Raw genomic sequence first — 18,679 nt, 5'->3', positions numbered from 1 at the left:
ACTTAATGTGCACTCTGCGCAGACTTGCACTGGGTGCTTAACCATATGTTTTTGCAATCAATCAGGACAGCAGCTCTGCAAAGTAGACACCATTATTCTAGTTGCATACATGAAAAAAATAAATAAATTGATGTTTGTGAAGCTGTACCCACATAGGCACCCTTGCAAGTATTATGCACATTCATTGTTAATATGGTTTTGTTGGCTATTGTTGTTGTTTTTGCCACTCATGTATTCGTATATGTATATCACATTTTTTTCAACTAACTCTAGGATAGAAAAGATATCCACACTTATACAATGGAAGAACAATTCAAGGCAGAAATATGATCACTAAAGTTATAAAATGTATGTGGAAACACCAAAGAAATGTTAATAGTAATAAGCACTGAAAAACAATCAAGTCTAGTATTTGATCAATTATTCCAGAGAAGGGAAGAAATATATATCTATACAAATATTGATATAAAAATACATAAATATATATCTATAAATATAGAAGGATGATTTTCCTTCCACAATAGAATTCTTAGGAAACCTCAGCACATTGTGAAATTCCATTTTTAGGATGAGTGATTGTGCATATGTGAGTCGTGTAGGTTGATGATGCCGTACCTGCCCTTCATCAGTGAATTTCTCTTGTGTGTTCTTAATCTGACTATTTTATTGAGGAGAGTATTTATTTATTTTTAAAGATTTTATTTATTTATTCCAGAGAGAGCATAAGCAGGGGAGGGGGAGATACAGAAGGAGAGGGAGAAGCAGAGTGTCCGCTGAGCGGGGAGCCAGACCAGAAGCTCAATCCAGGACCCTGGGAGCATGACTTGAGCCAAAGGCAGATGCTTCACTAATTGAGCCACCCAGGCGCCCCTCTAACATAAGAAACTATTTAGTGTGTACTTAGTTATATGTACCTGTTAGCTGGCCTAAGTTATGCTTATCTCTTCAAAGCTATTACATTATTTTTCATAAAATTGAATCTCTATTCTAACCTCAAAGAACATTAAATATATTAAATTCATAGCATAATATATGCATTTAAAATTAGTTTTAGGGAGTAAAACTTTCTTGATATTTGAAACTTAATTTCTGTGGAAGCCAGGCCAAGTATCTTGGCAAGCAACATATCAGAATTATTTCAATTCTCTAAACCCAGAGTGAGCAAAAGGTAATCTCTCTCTGACATTGTGGCATAAACAGGAAATATATACCGTTTTATGTAAAATGTTAAATTTAATGGTGATGTAAAAATTGAAAAGGCAAGTAGTGTATTAATCAAATAGAAAGTGGTGTGTAGTACGGTTCTGATTAATTCCCAATTTTCTTTCTAAGAAAGAGCACAGAGGACCCTTACATGAGGTGGTGGGGAATGTCTTGGTCCTGGTTTCTGATCATTCCTATTTATCATGTTCATCCATTTTGTAACTCCCACTGTCATAATAAATTTGAGATCTAATTTTTGTATATTTATGTTTTAAAATACAGTAGTTCGACTCATCTGGAAAGGTCTGTGTGGACCTGACCTGCTACTGGTACAGTCCTAGCCTCAGAGACAAACGGTAGTTCTCTGAGTAGTTCTGGAACCCAGGCAGACTTGAGATGATTGTAATCAGTTTTATTTTAGAAGGGGTGGAGGGATTATGCTGAAAAAATAAATAAATAAATAGAAGGGGTGGAGGGATTACATTTTTGTTTTTAACTGAAAATGTTTCATTTTCTGGGGCACCTGGGTGGCTCAGTGGGTTGAACATCTGACTCTTGGTTTCAGCTCAGGTTATAATTTCAGGGTCATGAGATGAAGCTCTGCCTGGGCTCCATGCTCAGCAGGAAGTCCACTGGAGATTCACTCTCAACTTCTCCCTCTGCCCCTCCCACCACTTGTGTTCACAGGCGCTCTCTCAGACAAATAAATAAATCTTTAAAAAGAAATGTTTCATTTTCTGAAAGAAGCTCTGTAATAACGCCTTTGGAAAGGGTGACATAGAGAGGCAAATGCATTGCTATTCACCTGATTTGTTGTACCTAATTAATTTTATACTTTCCATTGAGGCTTTCACATAAAGTGACCCTTTCATTTGTTTTCAAGTTAGTCAGTTGTCTTGGCATTCCACATAGTCATTTTCACCTAAGGAAGAAGCCACCACTGCAATGTTACAATTTGGGAGGACGTCCCCAGGACTCCTGAGCAGAAAAAGCCAGTTGCCAGCTAGATTTTCCTTTGCTCTTTATCAGTATAATTTACAAGAACACTAAAAGCATGTAATAAAGACTGAGAGAGAGTTTAGATGAAAGTGCAAGGAGCAAACATTGGACTGAGTGATAAACAGAATGAAAAGGAATTCTCTAAGAATTAAGAATTAAGTAGGGCATGTCCAGACAGTAAATCAAGACCATTCAGTGATTTTTTTTTTCACTGATTCAACCACTGGCTAGGCATTTACCATGCCCTCCTAGTCTAACAAACCCTATGGCATCTGCTCTATAACAGCTCACGTTCCTGGAGGGGACACACACATGAAGGGATGGGGCCAGAAGATGAATGAATACAAGGAAGAGAGCCATGGACTATCTTGTAAGCAACTAAAGAAGGGCTATTTAAAGTCTTCTGTAAGGATTTTTCTCTGTATAATATTCCTCAGAATTCCAGAATTGACAAAACTACCTCTAAATAATGTCTATGACCCAGAAGAAAAATAGGTTCCTAGAGCAAATCAGGGGAATTTTTTATGAATATGCTCATACTAGGGATAAATCATCGTTTAATGCAAAATAGCCCATTTTACTCAAGTACAGAATTCTGAAGAAATCCCAGGCCATTTCCCTGTGCAAAAAATAAATTGCCATCTATATTGGTTTATAAACTTGAGTCTACAAGGCCAGTATCTTATGGGCTGTTCATTTGCTCCTAGAGTTGGAACAGTCTCTGAGCTTGAATTAATATGGATGATTTGGGCCAACCCATGAGATAATGAGCTTCATTAGTTAAAATACTTCATGTTGTACAATGATGAGAGTCTGCCACAAAGTCTAAAAGAATTCAGTTGAATAGTCATTTGTTGAATGAACAAATCAATATCTGAACACGTTTCACAAGGTGTATTGTTAGGCAGCTCCTTTTTCATAAATCAAAGTCTGCATGAAAATAAGCAAATTCTTTATAAAGTTCAAATACTAGACATTTACTCTCCAGTGCCCTTTTGCATCTTTCTGATATGGTCCCTTGGTCCTACCTGACTTAAATGCCATTTTACCATTGCCATTGTACATTGTAAATGCCATTGCCCTTGCGAATTCCTTCAAGCCCTTCACTTTGTCCTACATGCCTGGGGAAACCTCAGTATAGGTTAATCTGATCTCTGCCCACTGCATGCTTGCACCTGTGCAAGGGAATGTGGACCCAGAAAACACACAGTCCAACTGGCTGGTCCCTTTTTATATTCCTGGTTATAGACTTCAAGTGAGCTCTAATTGTATTTGGAATTCATAGTTTATATGCCTAGTCATTCACCCTTCCAATGTCCTTGAATGACTATTTTATATTTTCATTTTCTCCTTAAATCTTCAGTACCCCTCTCCCTAACCTCACTCTCACTGAAGACTCGAAGTGATGAGATCAGAACCCATTAAGCCGCTGTCATCACAAATGCTCACTGACCTGTCTGTGCCCTTCTTTCCTGATGCTGTTGATAGACTGGCCCTGCTCCCAGCCGACCCTGGTCCTTCCACCTGCACACTGGATACCATCCCTCTCCTCTAACTGGGATAGTCCTTCAGAGATTTTTTTTTTCTCTTCTAAGTCATCTTTCCCCTTTAACATTGTATCATGCTCATCACTAGGCAAATATAGTGTTAGTTCTCCAGTCTTTACAAATTTTTCTCTCTTTGACCTCCTGTTTCCCTCTGGCTATTGTCCCATTTACTTCTTTCCCCATACAGTAAAATCCTTCTTGATAGATGTTGGGACTCACTGTCTCCAATTCCTCTCCTCTACTCCCTTCTTCAACCTGTTGGGATTTAACAGGTAGTGCTCTACCAAAATTGTTCTTCTTCAGGTCCCCAAACCTCTGTGTCTCTAGATCAAAAGCCCTGTCTTCGTCCTCATCTTACTCAATCCGTCACAGGATTAGATATTGTTACTCATGCTTCTGTCCCTGAAATACTCTCTCCTTTTGGCTTCCAGGATAGACTCTGCTGAGTTTCCTCTTATTTTCTCAATGTGCATTCTCAATCTTTGTTTACTGGTTCCTCCTCAGCTCTACAACCTCTAAGCATCAGCACATCTCATGGTTCAGTCCTTGAACCTCTCTTCTTTTCTCCCTCGACACTCCCTCCTTGGGTAGTCTCACTGTTACCCTGGAAGAATGGCCCAGCTAATTGGCAAAGACTAGTGCTCCCCTTCCTTAGTGACTGTTGTTGCTTGGGAAAAAACTGCCCAGCCAGAGATTGTATTTCCAAGTTCTCACATCTAATTATGACCACTGGTCTATTTCTTGCCAATGGAATATGAGTAGAAGTGATCTGTATGCCTCAAAAGTTTCCCAGGGACATGATTTGTTTTTCCTCTCCACCAGTGGGGTGACAGTACCAATTGGCAAGCCTTGATCAGCCTATGTCCCTTAATGACTGTGTGAACCCTTCCCCTGAGATTTCCCTATTCCTCAGTGTGGATTGGGTTTTAATGGAATGAGAAATTTCTATGAATTTAAGGAGTAAGGTTTTGGTTTTGAGTTTCAGCTCTGGTCACTTAGAGGCTATGTTTTTTTTGTAATAGCAAGAATATTGCCCTAATTAATATACCAATCTATTAGCTGCTGACTCACAGATCAACATATCCATTCAGAGCTTCTCCCCTAAATCCCAAACCTGAAAAGTCAGCTCTTTTTGACATTGCCACTTGGAGGTCTGAGAGGTACCCTAAGCTTACCATTTCCAAAGTTCCTGACAACCACACTCTAAACCGGCTCCTCCACAAACTTCCTTGTCTGTGTTAAAACAAAACAAAACAAAACAAAAAAAGAACCTTCTCTTTTTTTCCCTTTTCAAAAAGATTTTATTTATTTATTGAGAGAGAAAGAGAGAGAATGCACAGAGTGAGAAAGGGAGCATGAATGGGGGTGGGCAGAGGGAGAGGAGAAGCGGACTCCCTGCTGAACAGGGAGCCTGATGCACCCCCATCCGCATCCCAGCACCCTGGGATCATGACCTGAGCCAAAGGCAAGTGCTTGACACTGAGCCACCTAGGCACCCAGAACCCAGACCTTTCTTTCCTTTTTTTTTCTTTCCCAAAGATTTTATTTATTTTTTTGACAGAGAGAAAGAGAGAGAGAGAGACAAGAGAGGGAATTACAAACAGGGGGAGTGGGAGAGGGAGAAGCAGGCTTCCTACTGAGCAGGGAGCCTGACATGGGGCTCGATCCCAGGATCCTGGGATCATGACCTGAACCACCCAGGTGCCCCATTCCGGAACTTTCTTAAAGCCACTCCATTTTTCCCCCCTTGACTCAGAGAAGATAGCGTACAGTTAACCTAGATTCTTCTTTTTCTCCCACCCTCCAAGCTGACCTTTCAGGTAATAATGTTCATTCTACTGCCCCTAGGTGGACACAATTTAGCATCCTCTCTCATCTGGCTTATTTTACAAGCTTCCTAATTTGCAATGCTGCTTTTGTCCTTGCTCTCCTAAACTTCATTATCACGACAAGAACTGGAGGAATCCCATTAAAACAAAAGTCAGATCCTCTCATTTATTTCTATTCAAACTTTTCAAAAGATTTCCCATGTTAGTGTAAATGTCAATGTCCTTGTCGGGGCCTCCAGGGCCCTTGGTGCTAAGGCCCCTATTTCTTCCCAGACCCTCACTTCTGAATTCCATTACCTTTGATATTTATTTCGTGTGGGGCTTCTATCATATTGGAGACACTCTTAGGTCTGTTTACTCACAGCCTACAAGCCTGGAAAGAAATTTCTGTTCTCATTTCAGCTCTGTCACTTGGAGGCTGAATAGCTTTTGATCAATTTTTTTTTTTTTTTACACTTCGGGGAGCTTCACATTTCCTCTATCTAAATGGGGGGTTGGGGAGGAAATACTCATCACGTAGGATGGTTGGGTACCAGTAAGTAAAGAAAACATACTAAAGGCTCTCCTCCGTTCATGTTGACATCATAATTAACATCATCATCCCCACCACCATCATCATCATTATCCCTGTCCTTCATCGCCCTCATCACCCTCATCACCATGATCATCATCACCACCACCCATCATGGTCATTACCGTCATTCTCACCATGACCACCACCACATCATCACCATTACAATCATCACCACCATTAGCACCATCGTCATTGTTCTATGGCGCAGTGTCTAGTATAGCTTCTGGGGTCAAGTTATCTGTATTCAAAACTTCACTGGCTCGGTCAGCTTGGACAAGTCACATAACTCTTCTGTCTATCATTTTCCTCATTTGTGAAATGGGGTCTATTAATAATATCTATAATTTTAAGGTGCCAAAAGTATTTAATGAGGTGGTAGGTGGAGTCTTTGAGAAACAGTCTGTCTCATGGCATGTGACCTGTAAATGTCCGCTGTGGATATTCTATTGATTCTATCGTGGTACGTAGTTCTCCAGGACAAGATTCATATGGTCTATCTCTATTTCCTGCCCTAACGGATGCTTAGCACACTAGTAGCATCTCAAAAAGTTAAATAAATACTTGAGGTTTGGTTGAACAAATAAATTTATGGAGGGATGAATAAAAAATGGGTCAAAAATAGGGCATAATGGGGCACCTGGGTTAAGCCACTGCCTTCGGCTCAGGTCATGATCTCAGGGTCCTGGGATCGAGGCCCACATCGGGTTCTCCACTCAGCGGGGAGCCTGCTTCCCCCTCTCTCTGCCTGCTTCTTTGCCTACTTGTGATCTCTGTCTTAAAAAAAAAAATAGGGCATAATGTAGTACACATTCAATTTTAAACGAATGTTGTCTCCTTAAGAAATTTTCAGGTTTTAAGGCTGATAAAGAGAACTGTAGAAGGGAGAATGGAGACTCAGAGGTATACACACTCAGTTTTGCCTTGGGGAAGCACTGAGAATCCAGAGGAATAGCCCTCTGAACAGTGTGGGCCAGACTTCACATTGGATGCGGCTGATAAGATTTTCTCAGAGTGAACCTTTAATAAATAAGATCTGTGCAAGCAAGCCTTTACAGTGACCTTTGGAGAGATAAACTCAAAAAGCTTTAAGGCGTTAGTTTAGATCCAAGAGCAGTAGGAAGTGGATGAAGATGGTTGGGTGGAGATTGGTGTTTTATTTTTTTAATTTTTAAAAAATTTTTTTAAAGATTTTTATTTATTTGACAGAGAGAGAGAGAGAGAGAAAGAGAGACAGAGCACAAGTAGGCAGAGAGGCAGGCAGAGGGAGATGGAGAAGCTGGCTCTCCGCTGGGCAGGGAGCCCAATGCAGGGCTCCATCTCAGGACCCTGGGATTATGACTGGAGCCAAAGACAGCCACTTAATTGACTGAGCTACCCAGGAGCCCCAAGATTGGTGTTTTATACAGCACCTCCTTTGTTTCCAGGTTTGGGTTTGGTTACATTTTTATTTCCAGTATGGTAAGCTATTGATTACATCCTAGAATACTATAGACAATATACATTTTTTTAGGGTATTCCTCATTTCCAACTGTTTCTAGAAGCATTTTTGCCATGATCCTGAAGAGCAGTGGAATGAACAGGCTACCCTCAACTATGCCACTGGGGTAGATTGACTAGTTCGAGCTGTGGATGTTTGAAAAATAGCAGGTACAGGGAGACGCTTTCTCCAAACTCCCTTTATCTGCCTAAAGACAGATTCTCCAAAAGGAAGTCGGCTGTCGTTCATCCTCCCAGGAATTTCATCCACCAGGAAAGATTGACTTGTCATGGGAAAGGAGACTAGAAGTTGACACTAGACAAACTGTGACATGAACTATCATCTCTCATCTATTATCCTAAGGGCCCATTCATCTCTCTTAATCCTTTCCCCTCCCTTTTCCTACAAAGGTGGTAGTTCATCCTGAATTCTACATCACCCTGGAGAGATACTTGCTTAGCTTTCATGTTTGAACGAGGCACCCATGTTAATAAGCTTCAGTTTCTCTCTTGTTAACTTTTTATTATAGGGGTCTCAGCTAAAAACTCAGAAGGGTAGAAGAAAAATGGTTTTCCCTCCACTACAATCCCATGAAATTCTCTTATTTATTGGGCCCCCAAAGATACAAAGAGACTTTTTGTAGCAGGTGCTTAGCAACTGCCCAGGCTCACTTTATAAATATTTGTTGAATTGGTGAATGGGTGTGCCTTATATGTAATACTGAGATACTATTCAGAAGATCCCAGGAGGTTGTCTTTTCACTTTCTGAGTGCAATGCATATCGGAATTGAGACATCACACAACAGAGTTTAAAGGAAAGGGAACCTCTCATCCACACCTGATGTCATGGGGCCTTAGGAGGATGACACAGGATGTAGGCGAGTGTCTCTTTTACACAGATATGTGGCATTCACATTCTAGATTTTATTTAAGCCTTTAAGAAAGAAACATAAAGTTCATTATCCCAAGTCTTTTCTTTCACACAGGAAAGCCAGGGCTCTGAAAAGCTTGTGGTTGACTATCTAGAGATAGAATCTTATTTTTAAACATACCAGGAGATTCCAACATTCAAAGTACCACTCCTACTAACCTTCACTTTGCAGAAAGTAGCTTTTCAGACAGCAAAGCATTTCTCCACTGAGACGAAACAAGTGTCTTTGGCTAAAAAGAGAGAGAAGAATTTCATCTCATGCACATAATCAAACACTCACACCACTACATGAGCCCAGTTAGCACAGATCTTTGAGAAGAGGGCTCCAGACTTTTGCTGAGGACTGTCTTTAAAAACAAAACAAAAACGAAGCTACTTTAGACTTGAACACTTTCAAATACGGTAATTTTCAAGTCAAGGGTACTACAAGTGCTGACTTTTCAGAGGCAAAGATTTTGACTTGAAATGTCACTACAAAAGTGAGGGTCAGTAGTTGTACAATGCAGATTGCAAAGGAGAAGTTAAAATATGTAGAAAATACATAGTGTGAAACATCAGTTCTAAGTCTTTTCTATTAGGAGGGACTCTGTAGTACCAAACAGTGGAGCCCTTCGAGGCTCCCTCTCTGGAGCAAGCACACACAGCGCAAGGATCCCCCAGCTGCTGAGTGTGGGGAGAGGACGGGCGCCACGCTGTGGTGGAGGGGAGCTATGGCAACCTATGGACAATTGCCTCCTCTTGGTCAGCCTCCACTGAACCTCTGTCTGACAGATAGGAGTGATCCACAGCCTGCTGGAGTTGTCTGCTAGGACATGGGGATCCCAGCTTGCTCCTTCACACGCACTTAACAACCTCATGAAGATCCCAGTTCTGTGTGATTTAATCAAGTTAAATCCCAGATCCTCCAGAGCTTTCCAGGGCAGGAGGCAGAGATTGAAGAACAGCTTTGCACTTGGCCATAATCTTGATCTTCCCAGCAGAGCTCCTGTTTTTATTTTTTAAGGTGCACTCCCCCACCCTTTTTTCCGTGCACTTTCTCCTAAGTTTAATTCCCAAGTCCTTTGTGAGTGTTAACAATGCCAGAGGTATTGTCCAGCTTGATGACTGCATGATGAAGGGGTTATTCCCGTAACAGGATTCCATTACATACACTGACATTCAAAGAGACCGCTTCAGATCAGTGAGTAGAGAAAACGATTCACCAGTTTCTCGGATAGGGTTCATAAGATCCTTGTAAGCACATCTGTGCTACGATGTGAAGGTCAGTCTCAAATCAGGTAATTATAATATGTATACTTAGAAATCCTGTCATGTGATTTTCAAAGTATTTGGGTGGAAAGAAAAAAAGGAGATGTGAGATCCTAAAATAAGAACCAGGGATCATTGGAGGGAAGTGTTTCAGGTGGAACTGTTCATGTCTGTCCTGTCACTGATTCACCCACCGGAAAGGCCTATAGCCCATATCCCTAAGGCAGAAGAGCTGTCATCCATACAATACTTACTAAGTGACATTTATTCTATTCTAGGCGCTGTGCTAGGAACTAAGGGTAAACACGTGAATCAAATTGATCATCCTTACCTTCGCAGAACTTTCAGTCTAGTGGGCATAAAGTGGGATGATTAAATGCTAAGACAGAAAAGTATGGACTGATATCAGAGGACATAAAATAGGAAGGCAGGTGCCAGGTAAGACCCTTGAGTCAGTTACCTTTGAGCAGAGAGACCCTAGGAGGAATTAACAAGGTGAAGGGCAGAGGGGAGAAAGAACAGAATGTGCAAAGGTCCTGAGGTGAAAGGGAGCCTGGAGATTTGGTCCGAGTTCATAAAGCATTGGTAGTGGGGTTGGGGGAGTAAAGTAGTGAGAGTGAAAGGCAGAGGTCAAATCAGGTAAGTCACTGTAGGATTTTAATCTTTCCAAATGACACTGAAAAGTCACTGAAGGATTTTAACCTGATAGAGGCATGACCTTGCCTTCATTCATTTAAGGGGAATGGTAATAGGTGGTGTTATCACTTTCAGGGGATGAGCTGCTAGATATAATGCCCTTTGAAAAATGGCTCAACCAGGTCCTCCTCAGCATGGGGGTGTAGCTTAATTCTTATTTGGTTAAGGGGAAAGAAGAAAAGACTGTTTTTAAAACTATGTCTTTCATCTTCCATTTATATAAAAGAACACTTTTCTAAATGTAAGAAAAAGTTGCTAATCTTTAACTACCTTAACAGAGATTCATAAAAATAGAGTAATACTAGAGTCTATAATTTCTCATTACTCTGGGCAGTAAGATACCAGAAATGTAGATTTTTCATTCATCTTCTTGTTTATGATGCACACTTTTCCTTTTTTAAAAAAATATTTTTGAAAGATTTATTTATTTCAGAGAGGGGAAGAAAGAGAGAGAGAGCACAAACACAAATGGACTTATGGGGAGGGGTAAGTAGAATCTAAAGTTGGCTCTCCAATGAGCTTGACACAGGGCTCAACTTCGTGACCCTGAGATCACCACCCAAGCTGAAACCAAGAGTCAGAAACCCACCCAACTGTGCCACCAGGCACCCCTGATGCACAATCATTCTTGGAAGCATTATGTGTACTCAGACTCCTAGAAATTATCGTCCATATGTACCCTTGCCCTACTATTATCTCACCAAACTTGTAGAATTGACCTGACTTGCTTACTGCAAATAAAACTTTATTTTGCTATGGCTTTTGGGGGGACAATCCCTGAATAAACCTCCACTGTTATATTTAAAAAGAGCTTGAGAAAATAGCCTGCCATTTATGGGAAACTGGTCCCCAACCAGAGGACGTGCTGAAACCAGTGTTGGCAATGGATAGGCTGATTTAAATTCCTTCTAGACTCTGATTTGATTTGTAAATTTGGATACATCTGTTTGCTGGTTTGTTTGTTTTTAAACATCTCTGCATCTACAATTCTTCAATTACAAAATGGGTATAAGAATGTTTATCTCTTTGGGGCTTTGTGATCATTGACCAAAAATACAGCTATAGTGCCTTGCATGGAGCTTCCCATGCACAGCTACACAATTTTACAAAGTTATTATTTGCTGCTCCTTTCGGGAAATACAAAACACATATCTTAAAAAAAATTTTTTTTTAAATATTTATTTGACAGAGACACAGCAAAAGAGGGAACACAAGCAGGGGGAGTGGGAGAGGGAGAGACGGGCTTCTCTCTGAGTAGGGACCCATGCCCGGCTGGATTCCAGGACCCTGGAATCAGGACCTGATCAGAAGGCAGACCCTTAAGAACTGAGCCACCCAGGCTCTCCCCAAACACATATCTTTAATGAAGATTTCCAGTGAATTTAGATAGGGAGGCAGATTTTTGGTTGGCTCAATGATTCTACGAAGATAGGACATCTATACATTAGGTTTTGTTGCAGTTTTGAGACACTAACACTTCATAAAATATTAAGTGAGGTACTCTGTGTCCTCTCCTAGAATCCTCTCATTTGATTCTGAACTCCTCCCTGCATTAATTTCAAAGTCTGAAGATGACTGTTTTCCTTATACGCATCTATTCAGGTGGAGAGTATTTTCCTTTTTTCTTCTTTTTTTCTTGTGTCCTCTGCTGACATCTCATGGATTCCCTATGTCAGAACTTTGAAAAAAGAAATCTGCTTGAAATTTTGAAATGCCAGTGCTTAATAGTAGCAGCCGTGTTTTGACATTCAAAAAATTTGAAAAAAGAGAAGGATTTCATTTCCTAAATATCGAAGGGAAAATTGTTTCAATTATTTGAGTGACAACCGGTCTGCCTTTACGTTCGTTTCGGTTTCTGCTGATAAGGATGCTGGGACTAGAAGTCTGCAACCAGGGAAGTCTAAGACTCTCTCCTGAGAAGGCTGCGCCCCGAATGCGGGGGTGGGGTGTGGGGGGAGCGGTTGGCTCGGGAAGCTCTTTCAGATCCAGAAGGAGATTCGCGCTCCCTTTCCTTCCCTTTCCTAACCACAAGCCGTCCTGTAATTAGCGGAGCAAGTCAGTCTGAGCTAGGCAAATCACTGGCTTTTCACGAAATAATTATATTTCTGTTGCTCTCGGACATGTGCACCTCTAAGCCTGAAAAACAGAGATTTTTTTTTTCCTTCGTGACCGGGGACGGGGGGGGGGGGGGCGGGGGGGCGACGGTGGGACAGGGAGTGAGCCCAGGACAAGGTGGAGGGAGAAAGGAAACGATTCCGTGGGAGCGTGGGAACACGGAGTCCCGCACAGGCAGTTTGGGCGCGCAGACAGAATGCCCCGTACAGTCCGCGACTCGATAACCCTGAGAAGGGGAACAAAATGAGGCTTTTCTCAACTTTCTGTACCCTCCACACAGCTCCACAGTGTGTCCCGGCCTCCTCAGCTCCCGGGCCGGGCCGGGAGCTCCCCCACCCCCGTGGGCCCGGCTTCCCTTCCCGACCCCGAGCCTGCGCCGCCTCCCCGCGTGGCCAGCGCACCCCGCGTCCCCTCGGAGGTGCCTGCGGGGGGGTAAGGCCGCGACGCCTGGGTCGCGCCGGCCCCTTCGCTGGAGGGACGCCCGACGCTGCCTCCGGGGCGGGGACAGCTCCGGCCACCTTGCGCGATTCCGCCCAGAGCTGGCTGGTTCCGGGGGTGGGTGGTCTGGGCGCGCGGTGCGGGCGAGAGGGGAGCGCGGCCCCGCGTCGCCCGCGGGCTCGGGCAGGTGCGCCGCGCGTCCGCCCGGTGCTCGCGTGCTCCCGCCCCGCGGCCCGGGCGCCGCGCCCGCCCCGCCCCCGCTCCGGCCCCCGCCCCCGGGCCGCCCCGGGCAGGGCCTGCAGCTGCGGCCGGCGAGCGGCGCAGCGGGCATGGGTCGGCGGCCGGCGGCAGAGGGCGGCTGAGGGTGGCCGAGGGTGCGCGCCTGGCCCGGCGGTGTGGCCGTTCGCAGCGGGGACCGAGCCGTCGGCTGCAGAGACCCGGCTGCGCGGCAGGCGGCGGGCGGCGGGCGGCCGGCGGCGGGCAGAGTGTCTGCTCCGCACTGTGCGCGGCCGAGCGGGCGGCGCTGCCGGGGGAGCGATGCGCTGAGCGCACGGAGGGCCGAGCGCGGGGTCGCCGGCGGCTCGGGGAGTCAACCCATGGAGCTTACCAGCACCGGGCGGAGCCTGCGGCGGCCGCCGCCACCGCTGCTGCTGCTGTTGCTCCTGCAGGTGGCGGGGCCGGCGGGCACCCTGGCTGAGACCCTGCTGGACGCATCGAGGGCCATGGGCGCCAGCTCCAGCCCGCCCAGCCCCGCGAGCGTGGTGGCTCCCGGAACGACGCCGTTTGAGGAGAGTCGACTGCCAGTGTTCACCCTGGATTACCCCCACGTGCAGATCCCCTTCGAGATCACCTTGTGGATCCTGTTGGCCTCCCTGGCTAAGATAGGTGAGCGAGCCGGACCCTCCAGCTGGGGCGAGGGCGATTGGGTGGGGAAGCGCGGGTGGGCGTCTGAGTCGAAAGGGACCCGGGGAGGAGCATTTTCAGGCTTTGATTCTGAAGTGGACATTGGCCTTGAAATAGCCCCAGACTATGAGCCTATCCAGACTCAGTGACTTGCTGCTTACATTTGCCTCAGACGCCAAGTGGTACAGCCCTCTGCCAAAGCAGAGACCTGTTTACTGAGGGAGGAAGGCAGTGGGCTGAGGTTTAGTCCTGTCTGTCATTGGGAGAGAGGCGCAGGCTAGTGCAGAGGTTTTAACAGTCAAAGCCTTGGATGCTCGGAGAAGAAAGAGGAGCCTGGACCAAGACACAGACCCTGCCCTGCACCTGACTAATGAAGTGCCTGGGAGGGGACCCGGGACAACTGAGAGACTGCAGCTGTGACAGGAACACCCTGTCTCCTCCCTCCTTTGGGCTGAGGCTGTCACTCTCCAGGAAGCTTTTTCTTAGGCTACTGAGGCCAATGAAGTGAGATGCATACTTAAAGACCATTAATCCACTTTTTGAGTTATCTCTTTAACTCTCATTTGGAAGGCAGAAGCTCAGAAGGTATTTTCTCATCTTCATTCCCCACCCCACCCCCCAGTAAACTTTTGTTGCGATCATGGGGCTTTGCATTATTTTGACTTTATATTTTAAATTCTTTTTTCATTTTAAAATGTGTTAACTACTGTCGTAAAGATTCAAAGAAGTTATTAGGTCTGGAGAATGTTTGCATTATTGCATACGTCTTCAATATTTGTCCTGGGAAAGATCCTGTGCTGTGTGGTGAGGCAGATCTCCATAAAGGATTGAAGACACCTTGCCTGCCATCCTCCAGCTTATTGATTAGTGGGAGAGGTGCCGCACACGCACCAGTGACCTTAGTACAGGAAAGTGCTAAGTAGTGTGACCAACTCCGAAAAGATAATATGGCAGTGTAGGGAGGCAGAAATCACTTCCTCATGCAAAGGAAGCATTTAAATGGGATTTTCAAGGATGACCAGGATATAGTCAGTTGGAGAGGAAAGGGAATAATGTACTAGAGAGGAATAAACAGAGCATAAATAGGGCGGAAAGCACAAAGCAGTCCAAAGAGATGGGTTTGTACGATGGTAGAAATTGGGGTAGGTAAGCCTGGTGTCAGATTAAATTAATTAGATTCTATTAATGATGACCAAAGGAGGCACATAATGTTTAATGACTTTGCAGTCTGCCATTGCCTGGCTTTGACATGGTTGTGCTAGTTGCATGTTTTAATTCCACCTGAGAAATGGAAACCGAGGAAATGGATTTCCCAATCTATCAAGTAGGTATGTGCATTTGCATAAATTCGTTGCCTGTAGTAATAAACTCAGGTGCTATGTCCTCCCATGGTCCTCACAACAGCCCTGCCATGTGGGAAGGACAGTTATTAATACCCCTGCCCCCAAGACACACACACTTGGTAGAGGTGGAAACTGAAGCTCCAGAGAGTTGATGTGAGTTGCCCACAGACACACAAAGTGGGGACCCAAATGCAGGCTCCTGGACTCTCTCTCTCCCAGCCTCCATCATTGGCCTGGTGCGTTTGTGCCCTGTTTCCATGACTGCTGCTTGGTTGCCATTTCTATTCAATTACAACTCTTTGTTTTGATCTTCGCTCCTGATTATTTTAATCTAATTAATTACACTAATAACAGCCGCTGGTAGGCTCTTAAGTTCATTATCTCTAATTTTCACAACCGTCTTGGGTAGGTATGATTACCCCGTTTCCTATACGGGGAAGCAGAAGTGGGGAGGTTCCCTTGCTGGTGGGTGGGGAGCCAGAATTCCACCCAGGTCTGTCTGATGTCTCATCTTCGTGTCTCTCCTGGAGGCTTGTTTTGTCAGGAGGATTAAATGAGACTGCCTATGTTTAACATTCTTAGAAAATCCTGGGCATAGGGTAAGTGCAGAATAGTGTCATCACTAGGAGGAGTGGAAGAGGAACGGCAGTAACCTCATGGGGTGCTCTGGCTCTGTGTTTCCTTTTCCACTGTGCAGGGCTACCTCCTGCCTTTCTGTTTCTGTTTTAGGCTTAACTTTTTCCAAGTGCTCTTATTCTCTTTCTCATACTTGTTCTTTTTCTATCTTGATCTATTCATCTTGTTGGACCTTACTCTGTTAATTGTATGCTATCTTATTAAAAGGCTTGTTTCAGTTCATAGGTGTATTGATCTGCCCATGGGAACTTTTTTTTTTTTTTAAATCCAGATGTATTTACATTCCTTGGCACTTGCTGTTCTCCAGATTTTTTAGGTACCCCCCCCCAATTCTCAGCTTCACTGGCTACCATCTCCCTCTTTCTCTCCTGCATCTGCATGTGACACAGAAACGGAAATAGTGTTCATGTCTCCGAACCAGAAGGGTTTGAGCAGAGAGACCCGAGTAGAGTCTGCCATGGGTGGGTTGAAGGGTATAGTTCCCAGACTGAAAGGTATGGTTTTAGAATCACAAAAGCTGGTCCTTGTGGTGTTTCCTAGGTTCTTCCTCTATATAGTCCAGCCCTATCCTCCTGCTGCAGCGCTGTCTGTCCTTAGAGGCGCCTGGAAATGTGCAGATACCACCCACCTTCTCCCCCAGGCCCTAAACTTTCTGTTGGCTTTGGGGAAGACTGTCCTTGTACTGAGGGTTGCTTTTCCAGCCCATTCAGCAGTATCTAGTCATTCTTAACTTTTGCACTGGAAGAACTTACTTTGGGGTGACTTATATGATTTAATTTGCTTATATTTGGGGCAGGATAATGAATTGAGCTGTGCCAGGGACTTGAGGTGATGAGATAACAGATGTGTTAACTCATGCGAAATGCCATGGTTTCTATTTGGGGCACTTTTATGCCCTGAACCAAGTGTACCTGAACTTACCTGCTGCAGAGAACATGGAGACACATTGCTAGTGATTAAACTGAACAAAGGTAACAGGTTGCCCCAAACAGAGGCTCCGAATCACATCCGTGGGAGGTTTAAATCATGCCAGACGGTGAATTCAGCATGGTTTGCTAGATCGCAGCACAATATAATCTTAGAAATATTGCAGTCAGAAGTGAGCAAGTGCAGGGCGCCTGGATGGCTCAGTCATTAGGCATCTGCCTTCTGCTCAGGTCATGGTCCCAGGGTCCTGGGATGGAGCCCCCATGTGCGTTGGGCTCCCTGCTCAATGGGAAGCCTGCTTCTCCCTCTCCCTCTCTCCTTGGTTGTATTCCCTCTCTCACTGTCTCTCTCTCTCTCTCTCTGTCAAATAAATAAAATAAAATAAAAAGTGAGCAAGTGAATTTCTGGCAGAGTGTTGAATGATTCAACTTCTTATTGTTTTTACTTGATTATCAGGGAAACTCAATTTCTGAATTATTTGGTTTAAAATAAATGATGATAATGTGATTGCACATGTAAAATAGGTTAAATAAATAAAAGAACATAGAATTTCGCACAACTTTGAATAGTTTTTAAAATTTTGGCAAGAAACAGCCCCTTGTTTTTCACTTAGATCCTTACACAGGTAAGCCTATATTGTTCTTTATTTTGAATATTTATATTTCGAGTAACTGTTGATTTTTTTTTTTTTTTACAGCTATAAATGCGCACCTTGCTTGGTAAATCCTATACAGAGGGATGGAGTTCTGCAGCTTAGAATAATAGGTAGCCAAAGAATTAGAAAGAGAAAAATTTCTTGGAATGTTCTAAGAGGGTCTTCTCTGATTTCCTTGTCCTGAAGTGGATCAGTGGGATTTGTCCTAAACTGGGTGAACTTGGGTATGTGTTCTACCTCTCTTCGAAGTTAAGGGACAGAGCACTGGGTCCCTGCTGTTTAAAGCAACAGGACTCCCTTCTTTGTCCTCAGTGGTTTCCCAGATATCCCCTCACTTATCTTGTAGTCCTGAGCTGACCTGTTTTCTTCTTCCATGTGTCAGCATGAATCCTGCCCTTTTCATTTCCTTTATACCTAAACTTGGGGTTAGGATGCAGAATTTTCCACTTCCCTCTACCCTGCTATCTTGACATTAAATAAGTTGTAGTATTGTTGTAAGGAAAAGGCAAAGCAGTTTGGTCCATGAGGGTTTCTCCTCTGGGTTCCAGTCTGTCCTGATATGAAATATGAAACCAGGTAGTTTCTATAGTTGATATCTATCTGTATCACGTGAGATCTCGATCTCTTAGAAGAACCTACCCTTGCCCTTGATCTGTTTCTCTTCGTTGTATTCGGTTTTCCTCAAGCAGCAGCTGGTTGGTCAGGGGGTGAAGCTCATGATCTTCACCTGTTTGTGAACACTTCTGAAGCCAAGTCTTCCTGATGGCATGTGTTGGTCCTTAAGCTAGGAGTTTTGATCCTTTTTGTCTCAAAGTTTCCATCTTTTCTCTTTGGGCTAACCAAAGGGTGAAAGATGACTACAACAGCTTTCTGGTATTCTTTTCAAGATCATTTCAGGTGCCTTCTAGAATTTTATTACTCTAACAGGGGAATATTTTCTTACCTTTTCAAAGAATAACAGGTAAGTTTTCACCAAAAATGTTACTCTCTGTAGCAACTTCCACCACGACAATAATTATCATCAATGGGATACTTTTTTTTTAAACAGAATTCTTTCACATATTATGAGGCCCTAAAATCATATAAAGAACTCTTTGTATAAATGTGTTTGTTTTTTGTAGGGTTGTAAAAATTCACCTGTAAAACCAAGTGAATTTG

The 18,679-nt window shown here is 43.9% G+C and overlaps 1 protein-coding gene across 1 annotated transcript in view; it reads left to right on the top strand.

The window, feature by feature from the left end:
* Window positions 1–13,409: 13,409 nt before the first annotated feature.
* Window positions 13,410–18,679, top strand: part of SLC9A2 (solute carrier family 9 member A2) — a 99,037-nt gene continuing 93,767 nt past the window's right edge. The window contains exon 1 of the mRNA XM_045980395.1: window positions 13,410–13,942. Coding sequence (XP_045836351.1) covers window positions 13,654–13,942 — 289 coding nt within the window. The 5' untranslated portion in view covers window positions 13,410–13,653. The remainder of the gene's footprint in view (window positions 13,943–18,679) is intronic.

Source organism: Meles meles, chromosome 16 (assembly GCF_922984935.1).
Source record: "Meles meles chromosome 16, mMelMel3.1 paternal haplotype, whole genome shotgun sequence".
NCBI lineage: Eukaryota > Metazoa > Chordata > Mammalia > Carnivora > Mustelidae > Meles > Meles meles.
The sequence above is the reverse complement of the archived record's forward strand: the minus strand, read 5'-3'. Positions and strand labels throughout refer to the sequence as shown.